Here is a 25983-nt window from a genome sequence, read left to right as displayed (position 1 = left end):
TCACAAAATAGAATTGTGTACACTATTGCTAAAACCATGGCAAAAAGCTTTTAAAAATGGTGCTATAAAATAAAATTCACATTTGAATTTTTAATTGGTTTTAACATAGGACAGACAAAAATGTTAAAATTCAGATTGTGCCAATGAGGATGTTTAGGTTAATTTTTAATCTAAATAGTTAGAATGAGGATTCAAATACAAAATGGCTGGTTATAAAGACCACAGATTTTGCATATGTTGGTTTCCGTGACCCATGTAAGAACTTTCCCCTAGGGCCAAAGTAGCGTCAGTTCAAGCCAAATATGTAGGAGATATCATATGTCAGTTTCCTCACTAACAATTTCTGAGTTCATGGTGTTAATTACCTGGAACTATGGGTAACAAATGGAAAAACAGTTGACAGACAACTTTAGACTAAAAAATACTAAAAAGAGGGCAAGTAACCAAACAAATTTGATCAAATAAACAGTTTTGGGGAAAAAACAATGCCGCTGTGGTGCTACTTAGTTCCCCTAGGGGCCACTAAAAAACGAAAAACCAAGCTCCAACAAGCAGCCAAATCATCTGCTATTGTCCTTGAATTCTTGTGGATTTTTGGAACAAAGACAATCTTTTGTTTAATTATATGAAAATATCTGTTTATTCCTCGTCTACTGAATATGCTGTTCAAATTAACATTCAACAAAATCCTTGCATCAGCCAGCTAAACTTCTAGAAACACAGATATTGCTGATGCATACATCCCTTCAGTTTGGATTTTATTTTATATATGCAGAAAGAAAAAAAAACTATATAGCGACATATATAGTAACTACAATATAATATGATTTCGGGCAGCAGTGTAGAGTAGTGTGATATCTTGTAACAATTGTAAGTCACCCTGGATAAGGGCTTCCGCTAAGAAATAAATAATAATAACCATACACCAAGCCATCACATAGCCTGACCAAGCAGAAAAATATTTTTAGATCTTAAAATGTTTCAACAGTAAATAAATTAGTTCTGATCCTCTGAATTGTGGAAATAAGTGTGACAGCATACGAACAGTACACATTTACTCAATATATCAGAATAATTTCTTACTTCTCATGTTGAGGGTTTAGTAGATTTTAATCAGTTTAGATATCAGATGGAGCCACACACAATTCACTTGTATATAGCCATACAGAATACAACTACAACATTGAAGCAGCTCTAGTACAGTATATTGAAAAAAGCATGAGATGGGGTCAGTTTCTCAGTAAATATCATTCACAAAGCTAAATCCCAATGCAAGTACATTTTTTCATACATGACTAAATAATTCTCATTATTTTTGTGAAGGGAAGACCAATTCACCATGTTATACAGTGCATTTACATATCAGAACATCCATACTGTTTTACAGCAAAAACAAACAAACAAACATGAAACACATACATGAGTAACTAAAATTCCAGGTTCCAGTATAATTAAAATAAAGATAAAACACCTGTTTTAAAAAGCAAGTACAAAGTACCCTTTGAGTTTAGAATAGTGAACTGATATATCACAAATCAATCATCATCAGAACCACTGTCTGCCAGTGAAACATGCTCAACATAGTCAAAAGATGTAAACTTGGTTTTCAGTTCATTCCATTTGTTGTAGGTTTTCGTGTCCTTGTCGCTGTGGACCACAACAAAATGCCTTATTCCCAAACAAGGGCACTCCACTCCTCGATGCAACATCATTGTACCCCATTTCTTAAACGAAAAGAAACATTTTTACTTTAATACAGTAAATTCTCATTAATACACATTTCAAGCAAAACAAAAAAATAATTTTATCAGTAATTTGGATTACCAGTAATCTAAAGCCAAATGCATCCTGTCAGTTTTTATTAAAGTTACAGTAAAACTGAAATCAGATTTCAATTACAATTGATATTTGTTTTTCCCCCCACATACATACACTAGTTTTATCTTTGTTTAGCTTTCCCAATGCCACAAAGTAACCATCAACACTTTTATGGCTTTGGTGCTATACCTGCTAACATCTATAACAACATTTCAGACAATAGCTGTCTAAGGTTCTGCATTTATAAATAAATAAATAAGTAAGTAAATAAATAAATAAATAAATAAATAAATAATAATATTCTCCACCTATTTTACAACATAGAAAGGAGATCAGTATTAATATACGTGACCAGTAACACCCGTCAATCTGGAAACAAAAAACAAAGGCAGCTTATCTGGCTCTCGATATTAATACCAATACTAAAACACAGAAACAATACCTGAGTACAGTGTTTGCATTCAATGTCACCATTAACTTGGTAATCCAGGAGTCTCTTCTGCAAAGATTTATTTTCACTGACAACAAACAGCTCTCTGAAAAGCAAATCAACCACATTGGTTTCATATATATACACATTTTTCTTCTATAAGGTGCTGTTTGATACAAGCTAATATATACCCCATGAGAGGTAGTGCCCACTAGTGATGTGACGATCCGTTTCTCACAGCACCCTAGAATATATATTTAATATCATCATTGAATAGTGTAGCTATTCTTAATGTGAGGTAATTTCCATCTTATACCTGATACAAGATATTGTACTATCTGAACTTACATTTTAGTTCAGGAGATGTTATTTTAAAACAGTAAGTATAGAACAGTTAACCTACAACATCTTATGCAGGTATGCCAATTTCAGATTAAAGTCATGTCATGTACCGCAATACTAACTAAACTAGAACTACTAAAATGAAGATTCTGTTGCCAAAAACAAAAAACTGTTTAGGAACAGCATAATAACGGTTTGACAATACTATCTATCTATATATAAAATGTACACATTCTTGTTTCACTTACTGTTTTTATTGTTCATGGGTTAAATAGAAAAAAAAAAAGGTTAAAAAAAGAGGCTAAACTATCATGATATTTTAGGTCTCATCAGGGCCTTGTCTTGGGGCTATTACAAATAGTGTTTTACAGAGAATTCCGACTGTATTCCAGATATAATTTTAGGCATTCCAAAAAAAACTGCCAACTAGGCAAGAATTTGTATTGTGAATGTCTAGCATTCTTAATAAAATACTATGATTTACACAAGCTGACAAATAAAATCAGCTGAAAATGAGTTTGTTTTGAACAATTCTGACACAGCCAATTGTGTTAAAACGGCATGGAAGTAGATACTGTAGTTAACATTAAACTTACTTAAATGCTTCTGTAACATTGACATGGTGACTGTCTTCAATGACCTCAATATTTTCCCCAGAACAGACAAGTCGGTTGCAGCCTTTGCAAAGGAATTTCAGTTTTGACGGGTCTTCATGAAGCACTTTTTGTTGTTTTTTCTTAGCTTGCACCTTCTTTTCCACTATACTCTGCATCTGAAACCCCAGAATCTAAAAACAAAAGGAAAGAAATTGAGTAGAAAAGGATCCATCCTTCAATGTCACATCTTAATAGAAACCTATCTGGCGATTTCTTTTTAAAAATAGACTACTAATAAAATTTAATGCAGTTGTCTGTACCTTTTTCATGTACTCGGCTTGTGGTAACTTTTGCACTTTCGCAATGGCTTTGTTCATCATAGTTTCTCGAAAACTATTGACGCTCTCACGTTCAACAACACCTGTTCCCTCCTGTGCCACCAAAGCATAGGTGCTTTCATCTGCTCTGGCTCGTCCTCTGGCCTAAAAAGGATACATCAACACAATTTCACTTTTATCAACTGCCTAAAATCAGATGGGTTAGCTCACTAAAGTCTACTGCACTCCGGATCTGTTCCGGCACTCATCAATCCTCTTATAAGATTATCCATACAAACTCTCTCTTAGTCACCTACCTGTACCATTGCAATTTCATTGGTGACCAGACCATAGCGAATCACAATGTTACACTGCTTTATATCCAGTCCCTCTTCAGCTACTGTAGTTGCAACAATCAAGTTGATCTCTCCAGTACGGAATTTTTCAATAACGTCTCTTTGCTCGGCCTGTAGATAGTGTTTAAGAAATGTTAAATACAATTAGGTAAAGTTTATACAAGTGCAAATGATGAAAGAAACACAATATCAACGCTTTACAGTAAGTATTGGGATACCCTTTGTACTGCACATCCTCAGTCCTTTAAAAAGACCAGGGAAAAAGGTTTAATTTGGTTTCAGCTGAATTAAAGTTATACTTACTGGAGTCATTGGCTTGACTATGCTGTTATGCCCTGCACCGATAAGGTAATTAGCCTTGACTCCAACCTCATCAAACTTGTCATTATCTTTAATCCACTGATGTAGAGCAATTGCGCTCTGGCGAGTTTTAGTGAAGATAATCCCTCTTGCTTCTCCTTTTCTAGTAAACTGTTCAAGTATAGTTTTCCTCAGTTGTGCCAGTTTCTCATTCTCATACTCAGGCTTCCTAGACAATTCTTCAAGCTCCTTCTGGTTGTCTGATTGTAAAAAAAAAAAAAAAAAAAAAAGAATACAAAATGACCATGTTTTAGCTGCAACGATTTTAAAATATTTACCATTAATTGTAGACAAGGGACACATTTCTTGAGACTGTAATATGTTTCCCTTACTGGAATGGACTTTAACTGTGATGTGTGATCTAAGTTTCTTGCCCAACCCCCAAGCTTTTCTAGTCACATATTTCAGAATAACCAAAATGATTCCTCCCATAGAAAATGAAGTAATTTAATCATTTAGGTGAAGTGATCCAGGAAGTGCAATATGATCTGAAAGCATGGCTTGCAAATGAAGATTTCTTCACTCTGTGTAGTACCAGATATAATGTTTACAATAAAATTAAAAATGTTAACTATAACATGTGTTTCTTTCAAAACTACACATCTGAGGCATATACAGTGAATGAAAGTACACTACATGTAACATTTATGAAATTATTTGGTTAACTACCTGCACTTTAATAGACAAAGGTTACACTGTACATTATGTTAAAATTAGATTCTTACCACGAAACAATTCAAAAAGAACTCTATCGGTTTCACTAATTTCTCTTTCTGCTCCAGTTTCCTCATCAGGCTGAAATTTCTTCCTCTCTACCTCTTTGTAGAAGTTCTTCACATAGTCAAAGGCATCAGCCATTCGAATGGTATCGTTCAGCTGCAGCGTGTCATTGTATTTACGCAGGTGTTCAGCACAAACACGGTCTCTTTGGTTTTCTTCTTTTGCAGCTTAAAGAATAATGACACAATGTTACAAAAGGGCTCTCAACTTTTCTTACCTTACAAAATGAGTGTACTAGTATGTCCAAAATTCACAGAATCATTTTCACAAAAAAATATATCATTTTTAAATGTCACACAAAAAGTTAATATTTTTATATTAACTTGGTATGAGGTTACATAAATAAGCAATATAATCGTCCTGTTTTTTACAATGGAAATTGTGTTAGTCAATATATTTGTTTAAAAAAAAAAAATAGATGAGTCCGTTTTGAGAAGTTTCTTGTTTATACTGTATATATGTATAAGTGCACAAAACAAACCTGTTTTCTCTTTTTGAACAGCCCACTGCTCATAGTTTTGTGTGCCTGGGTCTGAGGAAGGATGCATGGTACAGTGTTTGTGAATTTCTTGCATAATTCTTTTAATTACATCTCCAAAGGGATCCTATAAATGAAATCGGTTAATAAATAAGTGGAAAGAAATGTATTTTTCAAAAACAAAAGGAATAACATACACTTTAAACTTGATGTTTGATCTATCTTTACAATTTCAAAAAGTCATTTAAACTTACTTCTCTCCTTTCTTCAGCGATTGCAAAGGTTTTGTAAGGCTCTTTCACTTTTTCTCCAAGCTCTTCAGCATTTTTTTGCACAGTCATTATTTTGTAAGCATCTAGATTTGCACAGATCTATGTAAAAAAAAAAAAAAGTGATTGTTTATTTTTTACAATCTCATGTCATCACATAAAATTCACAAACATGACCCGTAATAACTTTCATTATTCTTGATAATTTGACAGTCACAGGTTAAACCAGTAACAAGATCATAGAAACCCAGCTATGTATAATGGGCAACTTTAATTAGGAAGCCAAGACCTCAGTGGCCTGTGGGAATTTAAATGGTTCTCATCAGTGGCGATGGTGTCTTCTGTATTTCACAACTCTATAGCAACGACTCTACATTAATGAGCTACTATAAAACTAGCGTGGCGATAACCTAACATTTATATCATTATCACAAATGTTTGTGTATACAAACAGTTTTAAAGTATATATATATTAAAAAAACAAACAAAAAAAACCACTTAATAGTAGTTCATGGGTGCAATCTTCATTTTTTTTTTTTTTTACTATTTATAACCACTCCGCTTCGCTTCTTGTCACTCAAACTGCACAAGATAACATTTCTTATAACAAGACACCCTACATTTAAAAATTAAAAAAAAAAAAAAAAGAAAGAACTCTTGTGCAGCAAATCACATCCTTTCATTGGCCAGAGGTCAGGACGAGATCATTCTTTTTACAAGCTTCTTACTTTCAAGATGTGTTCCTCGGCTTTCGACTGCTTCCTTGCTCCTCCCACACCTGGAGATGCTGTCAGACCCAGGATCTGAGGAAGAGGCATTTCCTTCTTGTTCTCTTTTCTCAGTCTCATGTTCTTCATTTTTTGGTTAATGTATCGAGTCATGATACTATTATATACACCAGCTTTCTGAGTGTGGTGGCATTCATCTATGATCATCAGGGAGAAATCTGTACACAAAACAGGTGAAATTAAATAATATTTAATGCAACTAAAATTAATCCCTCTTCAGGGCTTTAGTCAATATTTATTTTATAGAGTGGGCAATCAATGTATTTATTTTTTCATTGATTAAGAGATTACATTTATTAGCAGGTTAATTCCAGGAATGTCCAATAGCCAGACGTCAATAATCCTAGTAACTGTTCCCACAAATAGCATTTCAGTTTTTATTTCAGCATTTAATGTTTAGTTCTCTGCTTTTAATTTAGGGCTCTTGGGCATTTTTTGCAATGCAAACCACAACATTTTTTAAAGACTACAACATGTTAACATTTTCACTGATTTTAAGTGGTTCTGAAACAATTTCTCTGAAGGAGATGGACATGGCAACAGAGTACAGGAACAGGAACATCCAGATCAAGCAGCAATTCTTTGTATGTTCGTCCAACAAATTCTAATCTTTTTTGCTTCTTAGAATTCCATTTTTCTTGTCTACAGAAAATAGACTACTTTGAAATGTTTTAAAAACGTGCATGTCCCTTAAGACAATTATATTACGAAGGAACATTTTCGCTGTCAGAATTATGAACAATGCAAGATAAAACACCCGCTTAATAACAGAAGTTGATGAAAGGATGTACAAATACGACCCCCGAGGCTAATACAATTTTCAGGGAAAGTTAAATCTTCTGTTTTGCCACAATGACAGAATCTCTCCTGTGAATTATCGCAGCAGCAGACCGACGATCCGAGCAGCCGTGAGGTTTTGAAAATGAAAAAAACAACCAGACTTTAAAACAAACAGCATATGCTGCACACATGGGAACTTAGGTAGTGCCATCAATATCAACCAACACACATACAGGATTACGTTTGACAGCAGAACTGCTGAAACTGTAGTCTTTGAGATTTGGCCCAAACTAAACATTAGGGATTCCTATGATGTTTGGTCTCCATTTAAAATATGTCGCCATGCAGGTAATAATCTGTTAAATGTTTTTTCTACTCATAATGTTTGTGATTTTCAATTCACAAGACACAGGCTAGCTTGCTTTTTAAAAAAACAAAAAAAAAACAAAAAAAAATACATTACTCCAACAGATCAGACTTAATGTAAAATACATTGCTTCAATATTCCATAACGGAAGAGTAATATAGCACAGTACAGTGTGTTGTAAGAGTTATTAATATTACCTGAAATAGTAGATTACATAAAACTAAGATACAAGCAGTGCCCAGACACAAAGACTACATTGTCTAAAGACTATGCGTATGATATCAGTATGAGAAAACTTCACACTGATTATTTCAAGGATCTAAAAGCATCACTACACACAAAAGAAATGTAGAATGATACATTTTAGGTGATGGTATTTAGGGATGAATTAATAAATCAGATCAGAATTGGCATCAGTGCCGATTATTGATTAAATACCATTATCTGTAATCTGCGTTTGTCACAGATTATTATTCTCTGCTTTGCCATCCTTCTCAATGATGCAGTAAAGCAGACAATACTTCAATACTTTGTTGATTCCTGTTCTGCTCTGTACAAATGCTTTTGTTTTTTATTGTTTATATGCGTTTGAGAGAGTAGTGATATTAAACTTGACACATCCATTTTTTATATTTGAGACCCCTCCACTCATCTGTGCATGTATATTTTTACGTTCAGTAAACATGTCTCATGCCATTTGATTTGCCAGTGTTATGCTAAATTCACTTGAAGCAAAAAGCACAAATTTTTCAAAATGTTTGTGTGACATGTTCAGTTTAAAGCTTAAATACATATTCAAGTGCAGAGAAATCCTGGTTTACAATCATATTAATACAAAATAAAAGGTACTGGAATTGGTATATTACTGATATGGCATATCAGAATCGTACCAAAAAAAATAAATAAAATTGAAAAAAAATAAATCACAATTGCTGTGTTTAAGATCTGCCACTTTTAGATTAGAATACAACCTTATGAGTTTAAGCAGGAATGCAATTTTTTTATTAATAGTCAAAAAAGTATCTTTTAATGTTTACATCAATTTGCCAAAATATGTCTAAATGGCCACCATTCCATGAGGCAAAGGTCAAATGAGGTTGAACTTTTAAGGTAACTTTTGATTAATGTTAAGCAACGTCACACACATACCCGACAATAAAACTCCCTCTTCATCTTCTTTGTTTGCCTTTGAAAGGGAATTTTCAAGGATCTGGGCTGTACAGATGAGAATGTCGGTCTTTTTCACAACATCCGAGAAGGAGATTTTAAGTTGAGAATCTCCACTGACCTTTTCAACTTTGTACAAATGTTTTAGGAATTTCCCAAACTCTGTGCGATAATGCTGCTCCACAAGTGGTACCTACATTGTAAAAGAAAATATTTCTCTGTGATGCTGAACTATCATGGAAGTACAGTGCTTAAAAAGGGCAGACATCAGACAGTATTACAATATAAAAAGGTGAAGAATCAACTAATGAAATAAAGAATATACGGTACCCACATTATTTCCTTGGTCTACGGCGACACAACAGAAAATTTGATTCAGTATGCCATAAAATAGAAATAATTGGTACAGTATTTTGAGTAAATCATCCTTACAGTTATAAACTGAGGGAGCTTTATTTTTTAACTCTGGTAAATAATCTTTGTTTTTATTCATAATAATATTATTACCTTGTTAACCAGTACTACAACTTTCCCAGGCGTTTCGTTTGCTTTCATTTTAACCAGATGTTCTCCGGTAATGTACACCGCCACTCTGGTTTTCCCACTGCCTGTTGGAAGGCAGATAATTATGTTTTTTCCTTCCAAGGCTGGCAATGCCACCTCCATCTGGTAATGCCTGAGACGTATATCAAGTTCCGAGAAGCCTGTACTTTTAGCACCTCCTTCATCGGTAGCGTCTGAAATAAGAAAAGTGACAAGGAGAATATTACCAGGACTGTCCATTCTACCTGGTGTCTATGCTCATCAACTAAAATAAAAATACAAATTTATTAACTAAACAATGTATTTTACAGTATTTTTTATATGACAATTCCTTAATGATACTTGAGGTAATGTGAATATGTTACAGTAACATAAGTATGGATATAATACTGTAAAGTCTAAAGAGCATATACTTGTATGCTTTTTCTCTAAATGAAGAAATATAAAATCACAAGTTGTTTCCTATATGGCAATTTCACAGCAGTTTAATTTGTTTGACTTGGCATAACACAACTGAAAATATGCCTTTATTACAATTTGTTCTGCACAAAGTTTTCCGGCAGGAAATGATGGGATTTTTTCCATCCACCATTAACCAGAAATAGGGAAGCATAAATAAAAAATATTTAATTCAAATTTCCCTAGTGATTCTAAGTTTGCAGCAAATTAGCAAAGTATTTTATGTCCAGATTGTCAGGAAGCTTAGTTTTTTATTACAATGGTATATTTGCTAGTGTGCCTACATACTGCATAAGCTGAACAAATTTTAAAATCAATTTATTCTAAATACTTAAATAGGTCTAACACTGTAGATCTATATTTTAACAATCAGGACCAAGAACAGGTTTTAACAATGAGGGTTGAACAACTACCAACTTCTAATATCTTTCATCGGTATGGTCTTTCTCATTATAAAATCAGATTAAACTAAAACATGTTTAATTATGTTCTTTGTATAGTAGCAAAGGTCTTGCAGGTTTAAATCTGTCATGGGGAGAAACGGCCACATTATAGCAAAACGGTTAAAATGAGGGCCTCATTTGGGCAGGAGGGGGGGGGGGGGGGGGGGGGGGGGGGGGGTGCGGGGGATGGAAAATTCCACCATTAGCCATGGTTAACACATAACTTATAAATTCTGCAGGGGCCCTTTCCTAAGTTTGCAGTCATAGCTGTAACTGCAGCCCCTTAAAAACAAAACAAATAAACCACAAAAAAAATAACACCACACACTTTTGGAATGCATTTATAAATATGATTAAAACATATAAACATGTCTTTCAATGATTCAGATACAGACCAGTGTTGCTTGAAGGAAACTAGACACTTGAAGTTGTAAAGTAGCTGTTACACACTGTGACCATATTACAGCTGATTAATACCTACTCATACTGTACATGTTGCTCTTTTGATATGTGCACGTGATAAAAAGCTCTACAACTCTGATGAAAGCAAGTTAATCTACATAACATCCTTAACTGTCAATTTTCAAGTCCACAACCTTCACCTTTGGAAGCAGTTCCCTTATGTGGGAAATATTAGTGACTGTGCAGCCATAATGTCAATTTTCTTTGGCACAGGGCCCATTTTGCTTTATGAAATACACAAAGAATAGCCTGTGCATAGTGGTTTACAGGCAAAAAATAAGGTAATCAATTACCTGTTTATTGTAAAACTAAAAAAAAAAAAAGAGAGAGAGAGATAGTAATTTTAATAACTTCTATTATCCACACCAAGGATATAAACAATACAATGCAGGTGTTTGTACCACCCACTGAATGTTCAATAGTATCACCAAATCAGACAAGATGATCGCAGCTACTGGTCCAGATAAGCTGAGTACCTGCTGTTTTTATGCAGTAAAAATCAGAAATACGCACTAAATTTAAATTGAATGCGTAAAAATGTGCATTTTGCTGCACAGATTGTCAGCCTCACCTCCCACCTCCCCTAAAACTTTCACTGACAACTACATCTACCGGAATACAATGTCTTCAGTTACAAAGAAACAGTACACAAGAAAAACCAACCCAAACATTACGAATAATAAATTCGAAGCTACACAGATTGAAGCATAAACACACCAGTCCAGCTACAAATCAAACTGGAACCATCATCAGAGGCAAATGTTAAAAAAGGTGCCTATAACATTAAACAAACTGTTTTATAACTTATTAATGCATTTCCTTATTTTATTTATCTGTATGGCTTTATATTGAAGTTTTAACATGTTCACTGAGTTTTTATGTTAATATAAGTAACGTAATTAATTTGCAGTCAGTGTGATACCTTGAAAAGAAAATGTGCTGAGCCGATAAAGAAACTTGTAGAACACATGCATGGTTGTACAGTAGTTCAAAGTAACATTGCAATTAAAATGGAAGGCTCTTTTTTAATGTCTACCCCATTACCATTAAAGCTTGTACAGTATTTACCGAGATTACTCATGACTTCAAGGTAATGTTGCACTTTACCCCCTGAAAATACATTTTACTATCTGTGTTAAAATTAGAGGGCAAGTTACTCCCAGACCCAAAACCTTAAGTGGAGCGGTGATCAATTGCTCTGCCAATCAGCTGTTGGTATACAGAATATATTTCTTAAGAAAATTACAAGTAAAAGTTAGACATGTTGTGCTAATGAGAGTCCACAGCAAGTTTCATAGCAATTGGTTCAGCGGTTTTCTAAAAATGTAACAAATGTACCGATATGGTAATGGGGGCCTCTCAATACCCATCTTGTGGGGGTTTATAATACAACTATGGAATGTACATATTCAAAGTGTAAATGTGTACAAATATTTTAAGAGAAAACTGCAGCAGTTTTATTTAATACATTGGCAAGAAAGTTCACCCTTAATAATAGTAATTAATCTAGCCAGAAGTTGTGTCACTTCTTCCTGCAAAATGATGTTTATACAGCTGTCATATACCATTACTGTTTACTTAAGGCATTCTTTAGACGTATTACACATCATTAATTAACCTAATGATGTGTCGGAAGACATTGGACTTGTTTTTCTTGCATTAAAAAGGCATTATAATAGGAGCCCTGCACATGAAAAGGGGGCAGGGCAAAGCCCTGTGTAAAATGTATTTGTTTCGTATTTTGATTTAAATGTATTATTTGTTTATTTTTAGAACGGGGTACCCCTCCACCCCTGTGCACTTTATTATTTAGTATTTGTTTTGTTGTATTATTATTGTGGGGAGTTCTTTGTATATATGATGGCATAGCCGTATTGTTTTATTAAATGTGACGGTGAAGAGCCGTAGGTTTTGTTTGGCAGCATAGATGGGAAGCCACATTTTTAAAACCTTGTGGTAATGTGTGGCTGTCGGCTAGTGCGTTGTTAAACTAGCCGGCAGTCACATGTAATTAATAAACTCGTGCAGATTGTGGCCGAGGGGTAATAGAATAATTACTAGCTAGTTAAACCCCTTGGCAACGGTACATAAACCTGTAGCGCTCTCAGTTGGGGGTGGAGAGCAGTGGGGAGAACGCGAGCGAGAGAAGGCGTCTTGTTTGATTATTTATTTTTACTCTGTGTGTTTATTTTTGTTCAAACCTTTTTTTGTTATTTTTGAAAAATAAACGGCGCTGCAGCATCTTTTGCCCTGCAGTACTGAGTTTGTTTTTGTTCATGCATCTGGCCTGACGTCACCACATCGGCTACCCTGTCACAGGCATGATGGTGAATGTACTACACTTCACAAAGGCACAAGAGATGCCAAGGTCAGAACATCCAAATGACTGAGATTTGAATAAATGTGTGATCATAATTTGGTTCATATGGATTTTAAGTTTTCTAAAAAACAAAAAAGAGAGAATCATGCTAAGCTTTTTTAAAGTAAGTTGGACATTATATATAAGAACATAAGAAAGTTTACAAATGAGAGGAGGCCATTCAGCCCATCTTGCTTGTTTGGTTGTTAGTAGCTTATTGATCCCAGAATCTCATCAAGCAGCTTCTTGAAGGATCCCAGGGTGTCAGCTTCAACAATATGTTGGGTCTTACTGTAAATACAATAGCTTTAAAAAAAAAAAAAAATATATATATATATATATATATATATATATATATATATCAGAGCCCTTGCTCTGTTACAATATATATTATATATTATATATATATATATATATATATATATATATATATATATATATATATATATATACTGTATATGGTTGATCACACAGGTTGATCATCATAGGGATGCATACAGTCCACATATAATTATGTCACTAAAATAGTCAACGGATACGATAACAAAATTACGATCATATTGAAATCTTATAAAATATTACTGTTGTAATGGTGCAACATCAATTTTGAGTCCGAGATCATTTATGTATACAGAAGCACATTAAACTAAAAGCTTCTGAAAATGACACATGCATCTTCAATGCTAAATAAACAGCTGCTGGTTTCCATTGATGAGAAGCACTTATATAAGATTCTCCCAGTAACATCTTACCACCGGGTTTCTTAAGTAAACAAGGATATATGACTGCCCTTATCAGATTCATTTCAGTCCGTGCAATATTCATGGTAACCACTTCAATTAAACTAACGTATCACCTGTTTATAAACCTTGAAAAGATGCTAATGGCAATTGTTCACAGGTGTCACTTCAAATGCATGCTTGTTTCATTTGGGTTACTGAGCATCAGTCAGTTTAATGCACAAATCATACTGCAGAGAGTTTGGAAATAGTGTTAAAACAAACATTTTACACATACCTTTGTTAGCCTTTCACTTGGATGGATAAAGTACTATTGCTCTAAATACACTACACAGTACTGCCTTCCTCCTCTTTAATGTCTATCCAAAATGTGTATTTCCTGTATTGCTTAAAGCATTACTTACTCTCTTTATCACATTTTACAATAGTACCAGTACAGTAGATCTTTAGTTTGAGTGTATTACCGTTACCACACAATGAAATCATTTCAGATTGTCATGATTAAGAGCACTCAATGTCACTGTACCAACAAAGTCATAAAGTATGTAATATTTCAACTTTTTTTTAAAATGACTTCTATACATTATCTCTTAAATATTATAATATTATAGATTAGGGCATCATAAATAAAAATTTGTCAGAAAATCTGCATGTACAACACACATGCAAGAAGCCCGACAATCTAGGCTCTTATGCAGTGTGTATATTGATTTCAGCTTGTTTTAGCTTAACCAAAAACTTGTTTACTACAGTGTATACCAGAGGAAGCTGTTCCTGTACTAAACAAGACAGAAGGCACAATAAACATTCTTCAACCCTGAACAGCTTGGTACAGGTTGGAAATATCCAAACTAATTTATTTTCTCATTTTAGATTAATTTACTATTTTTTGCTTTCTGTCAAAATTACGTGGTGGCTTACGAAAACTCAGACGTTTAAGCACACTGTGGCCTCAATAGTTATCATAATCATGTATGCACACTTTACGTAAGCACATTACCATAGTCCTGCCCCTCTGCCCCCTCTCTTCCTTTAATCTTTAGATTTTAAAAAAGGCAACAGGATATGAAACCTAAAAAAGAAAAGGATACAAGAGAATCCAAACTACAAGAAGTTGTACAAGTTGGTCTTTAAATTCTCGGAAAAAAAATACAAAAAGAAGAAAGTGGTACACACTCCAGTTTAGTTTAAAAACCCAATCAGTTTGGTCCAGTGTGTCTCAATACTTTTTGGAACAAATAAATGAAGATTGGAAAATATTTTTTAGCTTGTCGTACTCCATGCAGATGTTGTACATTTAAAGCTACCCTCCCTAATGCTTCAGCTGCATGTGTTTGCAATTCAGACCATTGGCACCGCTACACAGAGTATTTGTCAGCACATTTTATCCAGTCACATATGGAACAGATTTCAAGAACCAATTAGAAGGGTGGGAAGAAACCTTGACATTTTTTTTTTCACCCTACACTGTTTACTTTAGCAAAATATTTTACATTTATAACACTCAACATATTTCATAGTCTGAAACACTACCAATTGTTAAAATATTTAAGTTTTTTGTTTTTGTTTTTAAAAGTCAGTTTACCATTTTTTTTAAAATAAAACTAGTACATTTTGTATTAGATTTAGATATTTAAACTATTTACCAATACATATTTGCATATATTAGAATTCTATACTGCTTAGTCAATATTTATTACACCAACTTTACTGACAAAATTATACACACAGTATGATTTCATTAAACTAAAGGGTTGCATTTGCAGCTTAGTCATTTAACTGCACAAAATGTCAAAGGTCAAAGTAAAATATCACACATGAACCGATTAAACAGTTCAGTATTTCAACCTCACGTCTATATGAAATGTCAGGGATGACGATAGAGAGTATCAGTTTTGGTGTAGAAGACTATATTTAAACCTTTAAACTAAGAACATATTTTCTTTATCCATTCTTGCAGATACTTCAGTGAAGCACTTAAACTAGTTAGCCTAGTGAAGCTATTATAAACATTTGTGACAGCACATGTCAAATACTTGTGTTAAAGTTAAATGTGATATTGCCCTCAGGTAGTTGTGCTACAAAACTTACGTCAAGTGTTATTCTAACAATAGTGCATTCATGGCTTTAAAAAGGTGTGGGATTACGTACAAAGTTTATAAAGTCAATGAACTGATGTAAATGAACTTTCTGGATTAAGAATTACACCACTCCCCTTCTCAATTTTGCAATTCACTTGACCTTTCATTCCCAAATTCCTTGTATACTCCAGCTGCAAACTCCCTTTACTGCCTCTTACGTATTGACAGATTTGAAGCTTTAAAGTGCTACCTCCTACCCTTCTGAATTCTGAATCTGGCAGTGGTTTCTATGGATCTGTTAATTGATAGTTTCAGGTCTACACAGGCCTCATTAGGCAAATTACCTTTGTAAAACATTCAATGTTTCTTTTAAATTAGAATACAAAAAATGTTCACCTTTTAGGTCCTCAATTACTTTTTTTTCAAACTGAAGAATAGAAAACTTTGAGTATACATGAGAACAGGACAAAAAAAAACGTAATTTCCGACAGCATATGTGAACATACAGCGCCAAGATAAGGCAGGATCTCAAGGTCCAACAGGACTGAAGGAGATGATTTACTAAAACAAATGTCATGAATTACATTTTTATTTTATTTTTACAACACAGTTGTGAACACACACCTGCCTGTGAACGTTGATCAGGGGACACATCTTCATTTTCTGAGAGCCTTTCATTGCCCTTTGCTTCTGCATCAGCTGAATACAAGTCAGACTCTGTAAAGATAGTGTTATCATCTATGCTTAAACCCCATTATTCCGAGTCTCGTGCTACAAAAAACTCCTACAATTTGAGTAAAGTTTTCATTCATAATATTATAAAAAATTAAATACAAAAACAAAAACTTTCCGGTGAACAAAAAAACAAACAAACAAACAAATAAATAAATAAATAAATAAATAAATAAATAAAAGGATTTAGTGGTTTCATTTAACCCATTAAGTACCAAATACAATTTTCTTTAAAAACATCAGAACAAGCTGCATTTCCGTAATCTGATACATTCTAAAAATCACAGGAACAATAACATAAATCCTTCGTTTTGACTACAAACTGCTGTGTCCTATTTTGAGGACAGTCAAGTTAGACCTGCCCGTAATCAGACCAGCAAAATGTCATGCCAGCTATGAAACTCAACTTACAAAACCGAGTTTTATCATCACTGTAGGCAGGAAAACACCAAGAAACTGATCATTTTAGGCTTCAATTTCTTACTTTGTATTGAGGGGTCATAAAAGCATCAGAAGGGTTATATTTGCAATATTAACAGTTACACTTAGACTGTTGCATATACAAAATTAGAGTAAGTTATCATAACAATATAGTAGATGCCAGTTAAAAATGCTCCAAAAAAATTACAAAAGTAGCTTGTCCTCAAATGAGGACAATACGCCTTATTCACGCAGCGGCCATGTTTGGTTGAAAACGAGGCTTGGTGTGCGAGCAACTGTCATGGCCGCTGCAGTTTCTGATAATATCACTGTGTGGATGAAATCTTTAATATGTGTTCCTCAAATAAAAGTTGAAGAAATTGATAGTTGGGAAGATAATGCGAGGACTCCAAAAAACATACAGCAGAAAGGGTACAGCAACTGGATTGAGGGTTATATTCATGAAGTAGAAGGTAAATTAGCAAGCGTATTTGTGATTGGAAAGTGAATAAACTACTAGCCTATACTAGATTGGTAAAATATGTTTAGATCTCGCAGTTTTAGTTAGAGAACGTTTATTTAAATTAATATTGATATCAAGCCTCTGTATTGTTTCACGTTTATTGGTTTGGTATAAGCATGTGTTAATTGTTTTCTAAATACAGTTAAGACGCAGGAGAATGGATGGAGCGTTAGGGCTAAGACGTTCCGGTCAATGAAAAAGAATGAGTCACCTTACAGGGTTCAGGTAACACCATATCCGAAAACCTAGGCTTGGTTTGTTTCCCCAAGCTTAGTTCTGTTCAGTTATTAATCCCATTATTAAGATTCTGTTCAGTTTTATACTAATCCACTGTTCCATTAGCACATTCAATGTTTTGTCTGTAGAACAAGTGTAAGTATAATAACAAGAAGGTAAGTAAAGACATTTTAAAAACAAGAATCAAACGTCCCTCTTTCTGTTATTCCTGTGCAGTTTATTTGGAGTTAATGTAACGTTAAGGATCTCCTTTCTGACCAAGTATTGTGTAACTCAAGCATATTTTTTGTTAACCCTCGTTACTAAACGTTTTTGTAATTTTGTTCAGTTGTGCTTAATAAAGACTCTTTTAGTACACTCAATGTGTCATATATATTTTTTAAATACAAACTGGGCATTGCATCCCACAAGACACATTCCCTTTATGCATGGATACTAATCTCAAGCTTCTGCATCTTACTTATCTATTGATTAGGACTGACTGGAAATGCTCAATTGGCTCCCGGACAGTATAACTGAAATGAAATCAAATTTGTGACTAATGAAAAATATGTACATTCACACAGAAATGAAAGTTGAGATATATAATATATATATATATCATTAAATAATACATGTACAGAATTTGGAGTTTTAACATCTAAAAAGGGCAATGTGCACTGGGTTATTTCTTAAATCAGAACCACAAAACGGAACGCAACAGTGCAACGCCATAACTTCTCTCCATTGCAGTTGGAAACATCAGCGACCGGAAGCTAGCAGCTGCATTCCAAGCCTCGTTTTGAGTCTGGCGTGAATAAGGTGTATGGCACTTCATGGATTAAAACAGCTACTGTAGCTCCAATGCTCCCTCTTGTGGTAACTTTACTTTTAGTTTTTTGTCACTTCATACTTAGTCAGTCTATTGCCCACCAGTGTAAAACTGGTGTTTGTGAAATATTACCTTATCAGTACCTTCATATAAAGTTTTACCAAGTGTTTGTTTATTTTTGATTTGTATTATATGAACTTTTTTTCATGGTTATTTACCAAAAATATATAATACGGAAAATAAATATTTGATTGTAACATTTGATATCGAACTTGGGACTGAAAGGGGGAACTGAGGTGCAATGGTTTCTGGGGATACGTCCCTCATTGTTATACACGGTTTGCTGTTTGGTCTTACCTAGATTTCCAGACTCATCTCCAATTGATTCCTCTGGGTTGCTGTCATTGTCAGCCAGACTATTGTTGAGGCTTTTCTCGTTATCAAGAGAAATGCTGTTGTCTTGTTCACTTTGTTCTTCATTTACAACAGGCTCTTGATCAGCAACTAAGACTCCAGGTTTGCCATCTTCTTCCACTGTTTGCCCTAAAATACATTATCACCAATGTCAATGTCTTGCTTTTTTGGCCAGCTCTATCATTCTGTAGAAAATCAGACCAACAATCACCTTTATAGTCCTTAACCCTTTCATGCATGGCGACCTCATAGGGGACAGAAAAAAATAAAAGAACTAATTCTTCATCTTTATATGGGGACATATAGAAGACACAGATGCACGATAGCCACATATGAGGATGCAATTCTCCCCCCACCCCCCCCCATATAAAAGCAATGGAAAAAAGGGACATTTTCAATGAGAAATATATTTATTATGTGTCCAAATCCACTCATTGGTTTTTTCATGCATGACAGGGTTGTACTTGATGGAAATCATATTTTCAAAGTGTTTAATCCAGACTTTAACTAACTCCTGTTAAAAATAAACAGTTAATTTTACAAAACCAGCTCCAAGCTACCAAGTAATATAATCCAAGTTCTTTTAGGTACTCTCAGGGTGTGCGTTTCTCATTTTGTAACTTTACTGTCAAACAGCCAAGTTAGAATAAAAGGCTTATATAACCCCACCCCCCTACATTTGGAACAGAAACATATAGCTACAAAGTTGTGGGAAGTGGAGTTGGCAGGAATTCATGCACAATGACTGAAACAAAATGAGTACCTTCTTCTGGCTCAAAAATATTTACTCCAGTTAACTGTTCTGCCAGGTCTTCATGCTTGCAAAATCTTAGTACTTCCAAAAAGTTAGAAAACCAACCAGCTTCGGTTTGCACTATCCTTTTTAGAAGTAGCCTTGCACCACTTGTATTTCCTGAATTTGTAACCTCTGCTGTAATCTGAAACAAATGAAAAAATGAACACATACTGTTAATCGAAGTCAGACAATACACTCACAATTTCATTAACAGTAACAGTGCTAGATACATAATGTGTGGTGTGTGATATATACATGAGAAAGTACTTTATTAAATACAAATAAAATTAAAAATAGCATTGTGGCAGAGTAGTGTGTTATTGCCCTCTGCTGCTTGATATATAAAATTACAACGTGACAGCAATACATACAACCGTAGGCTTAATAGACACATCTAATCATGACGTTAAATCATGATATAGTGACGTCCCTCATACAGTGTTCAGCGTTTTCGGTTTTTATCTTTAAAAAAATAAATCGAGAATTTTCTGAGTTTTTTACATATATTAAAATAGGCATAAAATCAGTAAAAAAAAAAATAGTTTAATTGAAACATCGGTACAAATGGGGGTGGGCGGGACGACTCAGTATACACACTTTACATGTGGAATATGATGCGTAGCAGTTCTGGTTTCTGTCCCTGGCATGTATGATTGAAGCAGAATCTGTGCAAGTCGAAGCCACATTTTCCCAAGTTAGTTGGTACTTTGCTAACGTTTGGGCAATTGCTGTGCTACAGAAGGTATGAACACGACATCAGCACAAAACAAGCCAGGTTTATTCGCCTTGAAACCATAAAAAGAAAAGAATTGAAAGAACTGGATGTTGCAAGCCATCGGGAGACGCGTCAAAAATCACACTGGACATTTCCATCAATGCGTTCAATATAAGTTTACCAACTAAGGCATCAGCATTTTCTGTCAAACATTTACGATTAAGATTGTCTGCGTTAAGGGGAGTTCACACCGGACGCCCCGCGGCAGTAACAATTTTTTTTCAAAGAAGGCGGTCACGCAAAAGGTAAAATATTTTCAACTTTCGCCGCACGGCGCTGTGACGTAAACTACCAGCAGCCAATTAGGGGAAAGTAGGAGGCTCCTTTGCGAAGAAGAAATTAAATAAATAAATAAATAAATAAATAAATAAATAAATAAATAAATAAATGGAGGAAAAGCTTGTGGTTCTTATTTCAGAAATTCCAATTGTATAATACAACATTAAGTAGGTTTGAAATCTGTCTTCATCAAACCGGAGCTCCTGTATTAGCCGATTATATTCGGTTCTAGGTGCTTTAATTTATTCATAAAACAATCCCTGATTAGCCATAGTCCGTTTTCATCGGATGTAGTCATTTTTACTAATTTCTGTCAAACAACACAATTAGCAGGTTCCAAACCCTAACCATGTAACTAATATACAGCTGATTTTCGCCTGAATGCTGCCTCTTCATGAGATGACTGCTGCGGGGATTGTTTTAAGTGCCCCAGTGTTTAGTTTCACTTTCGATTCTCCGGGGTGCATACGTAACACCCCTAAAGTAAAAGCAAAGATATTCTATTTAACAAGATACTCGACTCCAATGATTTTCAATGGAAACTCCCGTCTCACTGCGCGCAAAGCATTGTGGTATACAGAGAGCTCGGCAGAATTTTTTCTATGGAGAGTCAAAGGAGGCGTAAGAAATTTTGCTGGGTTGTGCTGGTTTTCACCATGTTAAAAAAATGCATCAAACTTTGAAAAGTACATTTCACACTTGCCCAAGGCCTTTAGAAGAAAACGGCAACATTAGCAAATTAAGACAATACGTATTTATTATGAAATATGAAATTAAGTTTTATATTATTATTTTTTATTATTTATTTCTTAGCAGACGCCCTTATCCAGAGCGACTTACAATTGTTACAAGATATCACATTATTTTTTACATACAGTTACCCATTTATACAGTTGGGTGTTTACTGGAGCAATCTAGGTACAGCCTTAAGGGTACCGCAGCAGTGTCCCCAACGTGCACCTATGTGCCTCCGGTCAAGAGTCCAGAGCCCTAACCACTACTCCACACTGCTGCCCTTATATATATATATAATTTTTCGCTGCTCTTTTTTTTTTTTTTTTTTTTACTAAGCTTTGTGTCTTCTGGTCTGTATTAAAAGTTTTCCCTTCCCGCTGGCATTTACTGTGTGTCGCTTGGCAACCAAAGTCACTGTACATGCAGCCGTGACGTAATAAGAGACCGCCCACTGACTTTCCCTGCCGCGTTTGGTGTGAACAGTGGTCTGCTGTGACTGCAGAACGGCGCGCAAGGAGGCGGAGCAGAGAAACACGTTTGAACGTTATTTGATCCTCTGACGTCTAAACGTCTGCTGTATCCAAGGATACAGTGTAGGTCTGCTTATGTCAGTCAAAATAAAACGGCATTTTAATCAAAATATTGTGTATTTCCTAGAAAATAGTACCGAGAAAATACTAAATAATAGTCAAAAATGGGGTATAAATCATTAAAAACCGACGTCCAGTTAAAAAAAAAAAAATCCTGTATTTTTCGGCAAAATTCCCAATAAACCGCAATCGCGGGACAGTACTGATACAGTATCCATCTACTTCTGTTGCTAAATAGTTTCACACAACTTTGAAAACGTTTCTGATTTTACTAACATATTTGTTTTTGTATTACTTGTATTGTAACACTTGAAATGTATTTGCTTACGATTGTAAGTCGCCCTGGATAAGGGCGTCTGCTAAGAAATAAATAATAATAATAATAATAATAATAATAATAATAATAATAATAATAATAATAATAATATTTATTTATGTATTTATTTGTATTGTATTGTACACAGTCTTACATTTATTTTGGCATGCCAGTGACTGAATAAAAGGTAATGTAATTAAACAGGGCCCTATTTTAAAGTTCAAAGGGAAAGGCCCATTTTATACATCAAACACTTTTAAAACTGCGCATCAATGCATAGAGTGCCATCTACTGGATATACAGTAGTATAATACATGATTTTTCAGATGCATATATGTAAATATATTTTAAAGTGGAGTGAAGTGTTTAATGTTCCTTTTAGCCCTTGCAAAAATACTGTAACAAGGTTACCACACATTTTATTTTTAACACTTTCACAAAAAGTCAATGAATCTTGTCACGCCTGCCAGTCATGTATCTAACTTATTTATTTATTAATTACTTTTTTTTGTTGCAAATTCGACCTAATTCTAGACTATTGTATAATATATATATGTATATACTTACCTTTTCTTTGTCTTCCTGAGTCAGAATATTTTGTGCATAACAGCGAAAAGCAACGTCTTTTGCATTCATCTTGTCTACAAGGTCTGGAGCAAGAAGCTCAATAAGGCGAGTACAGTAATCATTCGTAGCCTCCAAAGACGGCGGTGGCAGTTCTGAAGGGTCGACATATTTTGCTGCATATTTACAACCTGCTGATTCGAGAGCAGTGACGAATTCCCTTAGCCACCCGTCACTACGAGGCTTGTTTACTATAGTTTGAAGCAAAAGTTCTGCAGCGCTTATATCACCCTTTTCTTTAGCTGTACGTCTTATTGTTTCTTTATCTTCTGGTTGGATAAAGGTGATAAAATCCAATACAGGTTCTACTCGTATAAGGTGCTTTAATTTATTCATAAAACAATCCCTGATTAGCCATAGTCCGTTTTCATCGGATGTAGTCATTTTTACTAATTTCTGTCAAACAACACAATTAGTAGGTTCCAAACCCTAACCATGTAACTAATATACAGCTGATTTTCGCCTGAATGCTGCCTCTTCATGAGATGACTGCTGCGGGGATTGTTTTAAGTGCCCCAGTGTTTAGTTTCACTTTCGATTCTCCGGGGTGCATACGTAACACCCCTAAAGTAAAAGCAAAGATATTCTATTTAACAAGATACTCGACTCCAATGATTTTCAATGGAAACTCCCGTCTCACTGCGCGCAAAGCATTGTGGTATACAGAGAGCTCGGCAGAATGTTTTCTATGGAGAGTCAAAGGAGGCGTAAGAAATTTTGCTGGGTTGTGCTGGTTTTCACCATGTTAAAAAAAATGCATCAAACTTTGAAAGTACATTTCACACTTGCCCAAGGGCTTTAGAAGCAAACGGCAACATTAGCAAATTAAGACAATACGTATTTATTATGAAATATAAAATTAAGTTTTATATTATTATTTTTATTATTTATTTCTTAGCAGACGCCCTTATCAAGAGCGACTTACAATTGTTACAAGATATCACATTATTTTTACATACAGTTACCCATTTATACAGTTGGGTGTTTACTGGAGCAATCTAGGTACAGCCTTAAGGGTACCGCAGCAGTGTCCCCAACGTGCACCTACGTGCCTCCGGTCAAGAGTCCAGAGCCCTAACCACTACTCCACACTGCTGCCCTTATATATATATATATAATTTTTCGCTGCTCATTTTTTTTTTTTTTTTTTACTAAGCTTTGTGTCTTCTGGTCTCTATTAAAAGTTTTCCCTTCCCGCTGGCATTTACTGTGTGTCGCTTGGCAACCAAAGTCACTGTACTTCCAGCCGTGACGTAATAAGAGACCGCCCACTGACTCTCCCTGAACGTTATTTGATCCTCTGACGTCTAAACGTCTGCTGTATCCTAGGATACAGTGTAGGTCTGCTTATGTCAGTCATAATAAAACGGCATTTTAATCAAAATATTGTGTATTTCCTAGAAAATAGTACTGAGAAAATACTAAATAATAGTCAAAATCGGGTATAAATCAGTAAAAACCGACGTCCAGTTAAAAAAAAAAAAATCCTGTATTTTTCGGTAAAATTCCGAATAAACCGCAATCGCGGGACAGTACTGATACAGTATCCATCTACTTCTGTTGCTAAATAGTTTCACACAACTTTGAAAACGTTTCTGATTTTACTAACATATTTGTTTTTGTATTTATTTGTATTGTATTGTACACAGTCTTACATTTATTTTGGCATGCCAGTGACTGAATAAAAGGTAATGTAATTAAACAGGGCCCTATTTTAAAGTTCAAAGGGAAAGGCCCATTTTATACATCAAACACTTTTAAAACTGCGCATCAATGCATAGAGTGCCATCTACTGGATATACAGTAGTATAATACATGATTTTTCAGATGCATATATGTAAATATATTTTAAAGTGGAGTGAAGTGTTTAATGTTCCTTTTAGCCCTTGCAAAAATACTGTAACAAGGTTAATCAGACAAGTGGTCACACATTCACCACACATTTTATTTTTAACACTTTCACAAAAAGTCAATGAATCTTGTCACGCCTGCCAGTCATGTAACTTATTTATTTATTTATTTATTTATTAATTAATTAAATTTTTTTTTTTTGCAAATTCGACCTAATTCTAGACTATTGTATAATATATATATATGTATATACTTACCTTTTCGTTGTCTTCCTGAGTCAGAATATTTTGTGCATAACAGCGACAAGCAACGTCTTTTGCATTCATCTTGTCTACAAGGTCTGGAGCAAGAAGCTCAATAAGGCGAGTACAGTAATCATTCGTAGCCTCCAAAGACGGCGGTGGCAGTTCTGAAGGGTCGACATATTTTGCTGCATATTTACAACCTGCTGATTCGAGAGCAGTGACGAATTCCCTTAGCCACCCGTCACTACGAGGCTTGTTTACTATAGTTTGAAGCAAAAGTTCTGCAGCGCTTATATCACCCTTTTCTTTAGCTGTACGTCTTATTGTTTCTTTATCTTCTGGTTGGATAAAGGTGATAAAATCCAACACAGGTTCTACTCGTATAAGGTGCTTTAATTTATTCATAAAACAATCCCTGATTAGCCATAGTCCGTTTTCATCGGCTGTAGTCATTTTTATTAATTTCTGTCAAACAACACAATTAGTAGGTTCCAAACCCTAACCATGTAACTAATATACAGCTGATTTTCGCCTGAATGCTGCCTCTTCATGAGATGACTGCTGCGGGGATTGTTTTAAGTGCCCCAGTGTTTAGTTTCACTTTCGATTCTCCGGGTGCATACGTAACACCCCTAAAGTAAAAGCAAAGATATTCTATTTAACAAGAAACTAGACTCCAATGATTTTCAATGGAAACTCC

At 34.6% G+C, this 25983-nt stretch overlaps 1 protein-coding gene across 3 annotated transcripts; it reads right to left on the bottom strand.

Annotated features, from left to right (window-relative positions):
- Window positions 1-1091: 1091 nt before the first annotated feature.
- Window positions 1092-25983, bottom strand: ifih1 (interferon induced with helicase C domain 1). 3 transcript variants are annotated; one of them, XM_034044415.3, is made up of 16 exons: window positions 25296-25983; window positions 19836-20010; window positions 19016-19201; window positions 16560-16652; window positions 9356-9585; window positions 8831-9041; window positions 6475-6692; window positions 5732-5848; window positions 5481-5604; window positions 4945-5166; window positions 4163-4419; window positions 3821-3970; window positions 3507-3668; window positions 3187-3377; window positions 2261-2354; window positions 1092-1724 (listed from the first exon to the last, which is right to left on the bottom strand). In XM_034044415.3, the coding sequence occupies exons 1-16, from the start codon at window positions 25734-25736 to the stop codon at window positions 1536-1538; spliced, it is 3060 nt and encodes a 1019-aa protein (XP_033900306.3). In that variant the 5' UTR covers window positions 25737-25983; the 3' UTR covers window positions 1092-1535. The 3 variants fall into 3 exon arrangements, with proteins under 3 accessions (XP_033900306.3, XP_033900308.3, XP_033900309.3); XM_034044417.3 differs by lacking the exon at window positions 25296-25983 and adding an exon at window positions 23131-23844; XM_034044418.3 differs by lacking the exons at window positions 16560-16652; window positions 25296-25983 and adding an exon at window positions 23131-23843.

This window comes from Acipenser ruthenus, chromosome 11 (genome assembly GCF_902713425.1).
Source record: "Acipenser ruthenus chromosome 11, fAciRut3.2 maternal haplotype, whole genome shotgun sequence".
NCBI lineage: Eukaryota > Metazoa > Chordata > Actinopteri > Acipenseriformes > Acipenseridae > Acipenser > Acipenser ruthenus.
This window is presented reverse-complemented; position numbering and strand designations above follow the sequence as displayed.

Coding starts and splice junctions, on each gene's coding strand:
- ifih1 (XM_034044415.3), bottom strand. CDS start 25,736: ATGACTACAGCCGATGAAAACGGACTATGGCTAATCAGGGATTGTTTT. Junction 5,849..6,474: donor CCGAGGAACACATCTTGAAA/GTAAGAAGCTTG, acceptor TTTTTTACATAG/ATCTGTGCAAATCTAGATGC. Junction 3,971..4,162: donor TAGTCAAGCCAATGACTCCA/GTAAGTATAACT, acceptor CACTATCTACAG/GCCGAGCAAAGAGACGTTAT.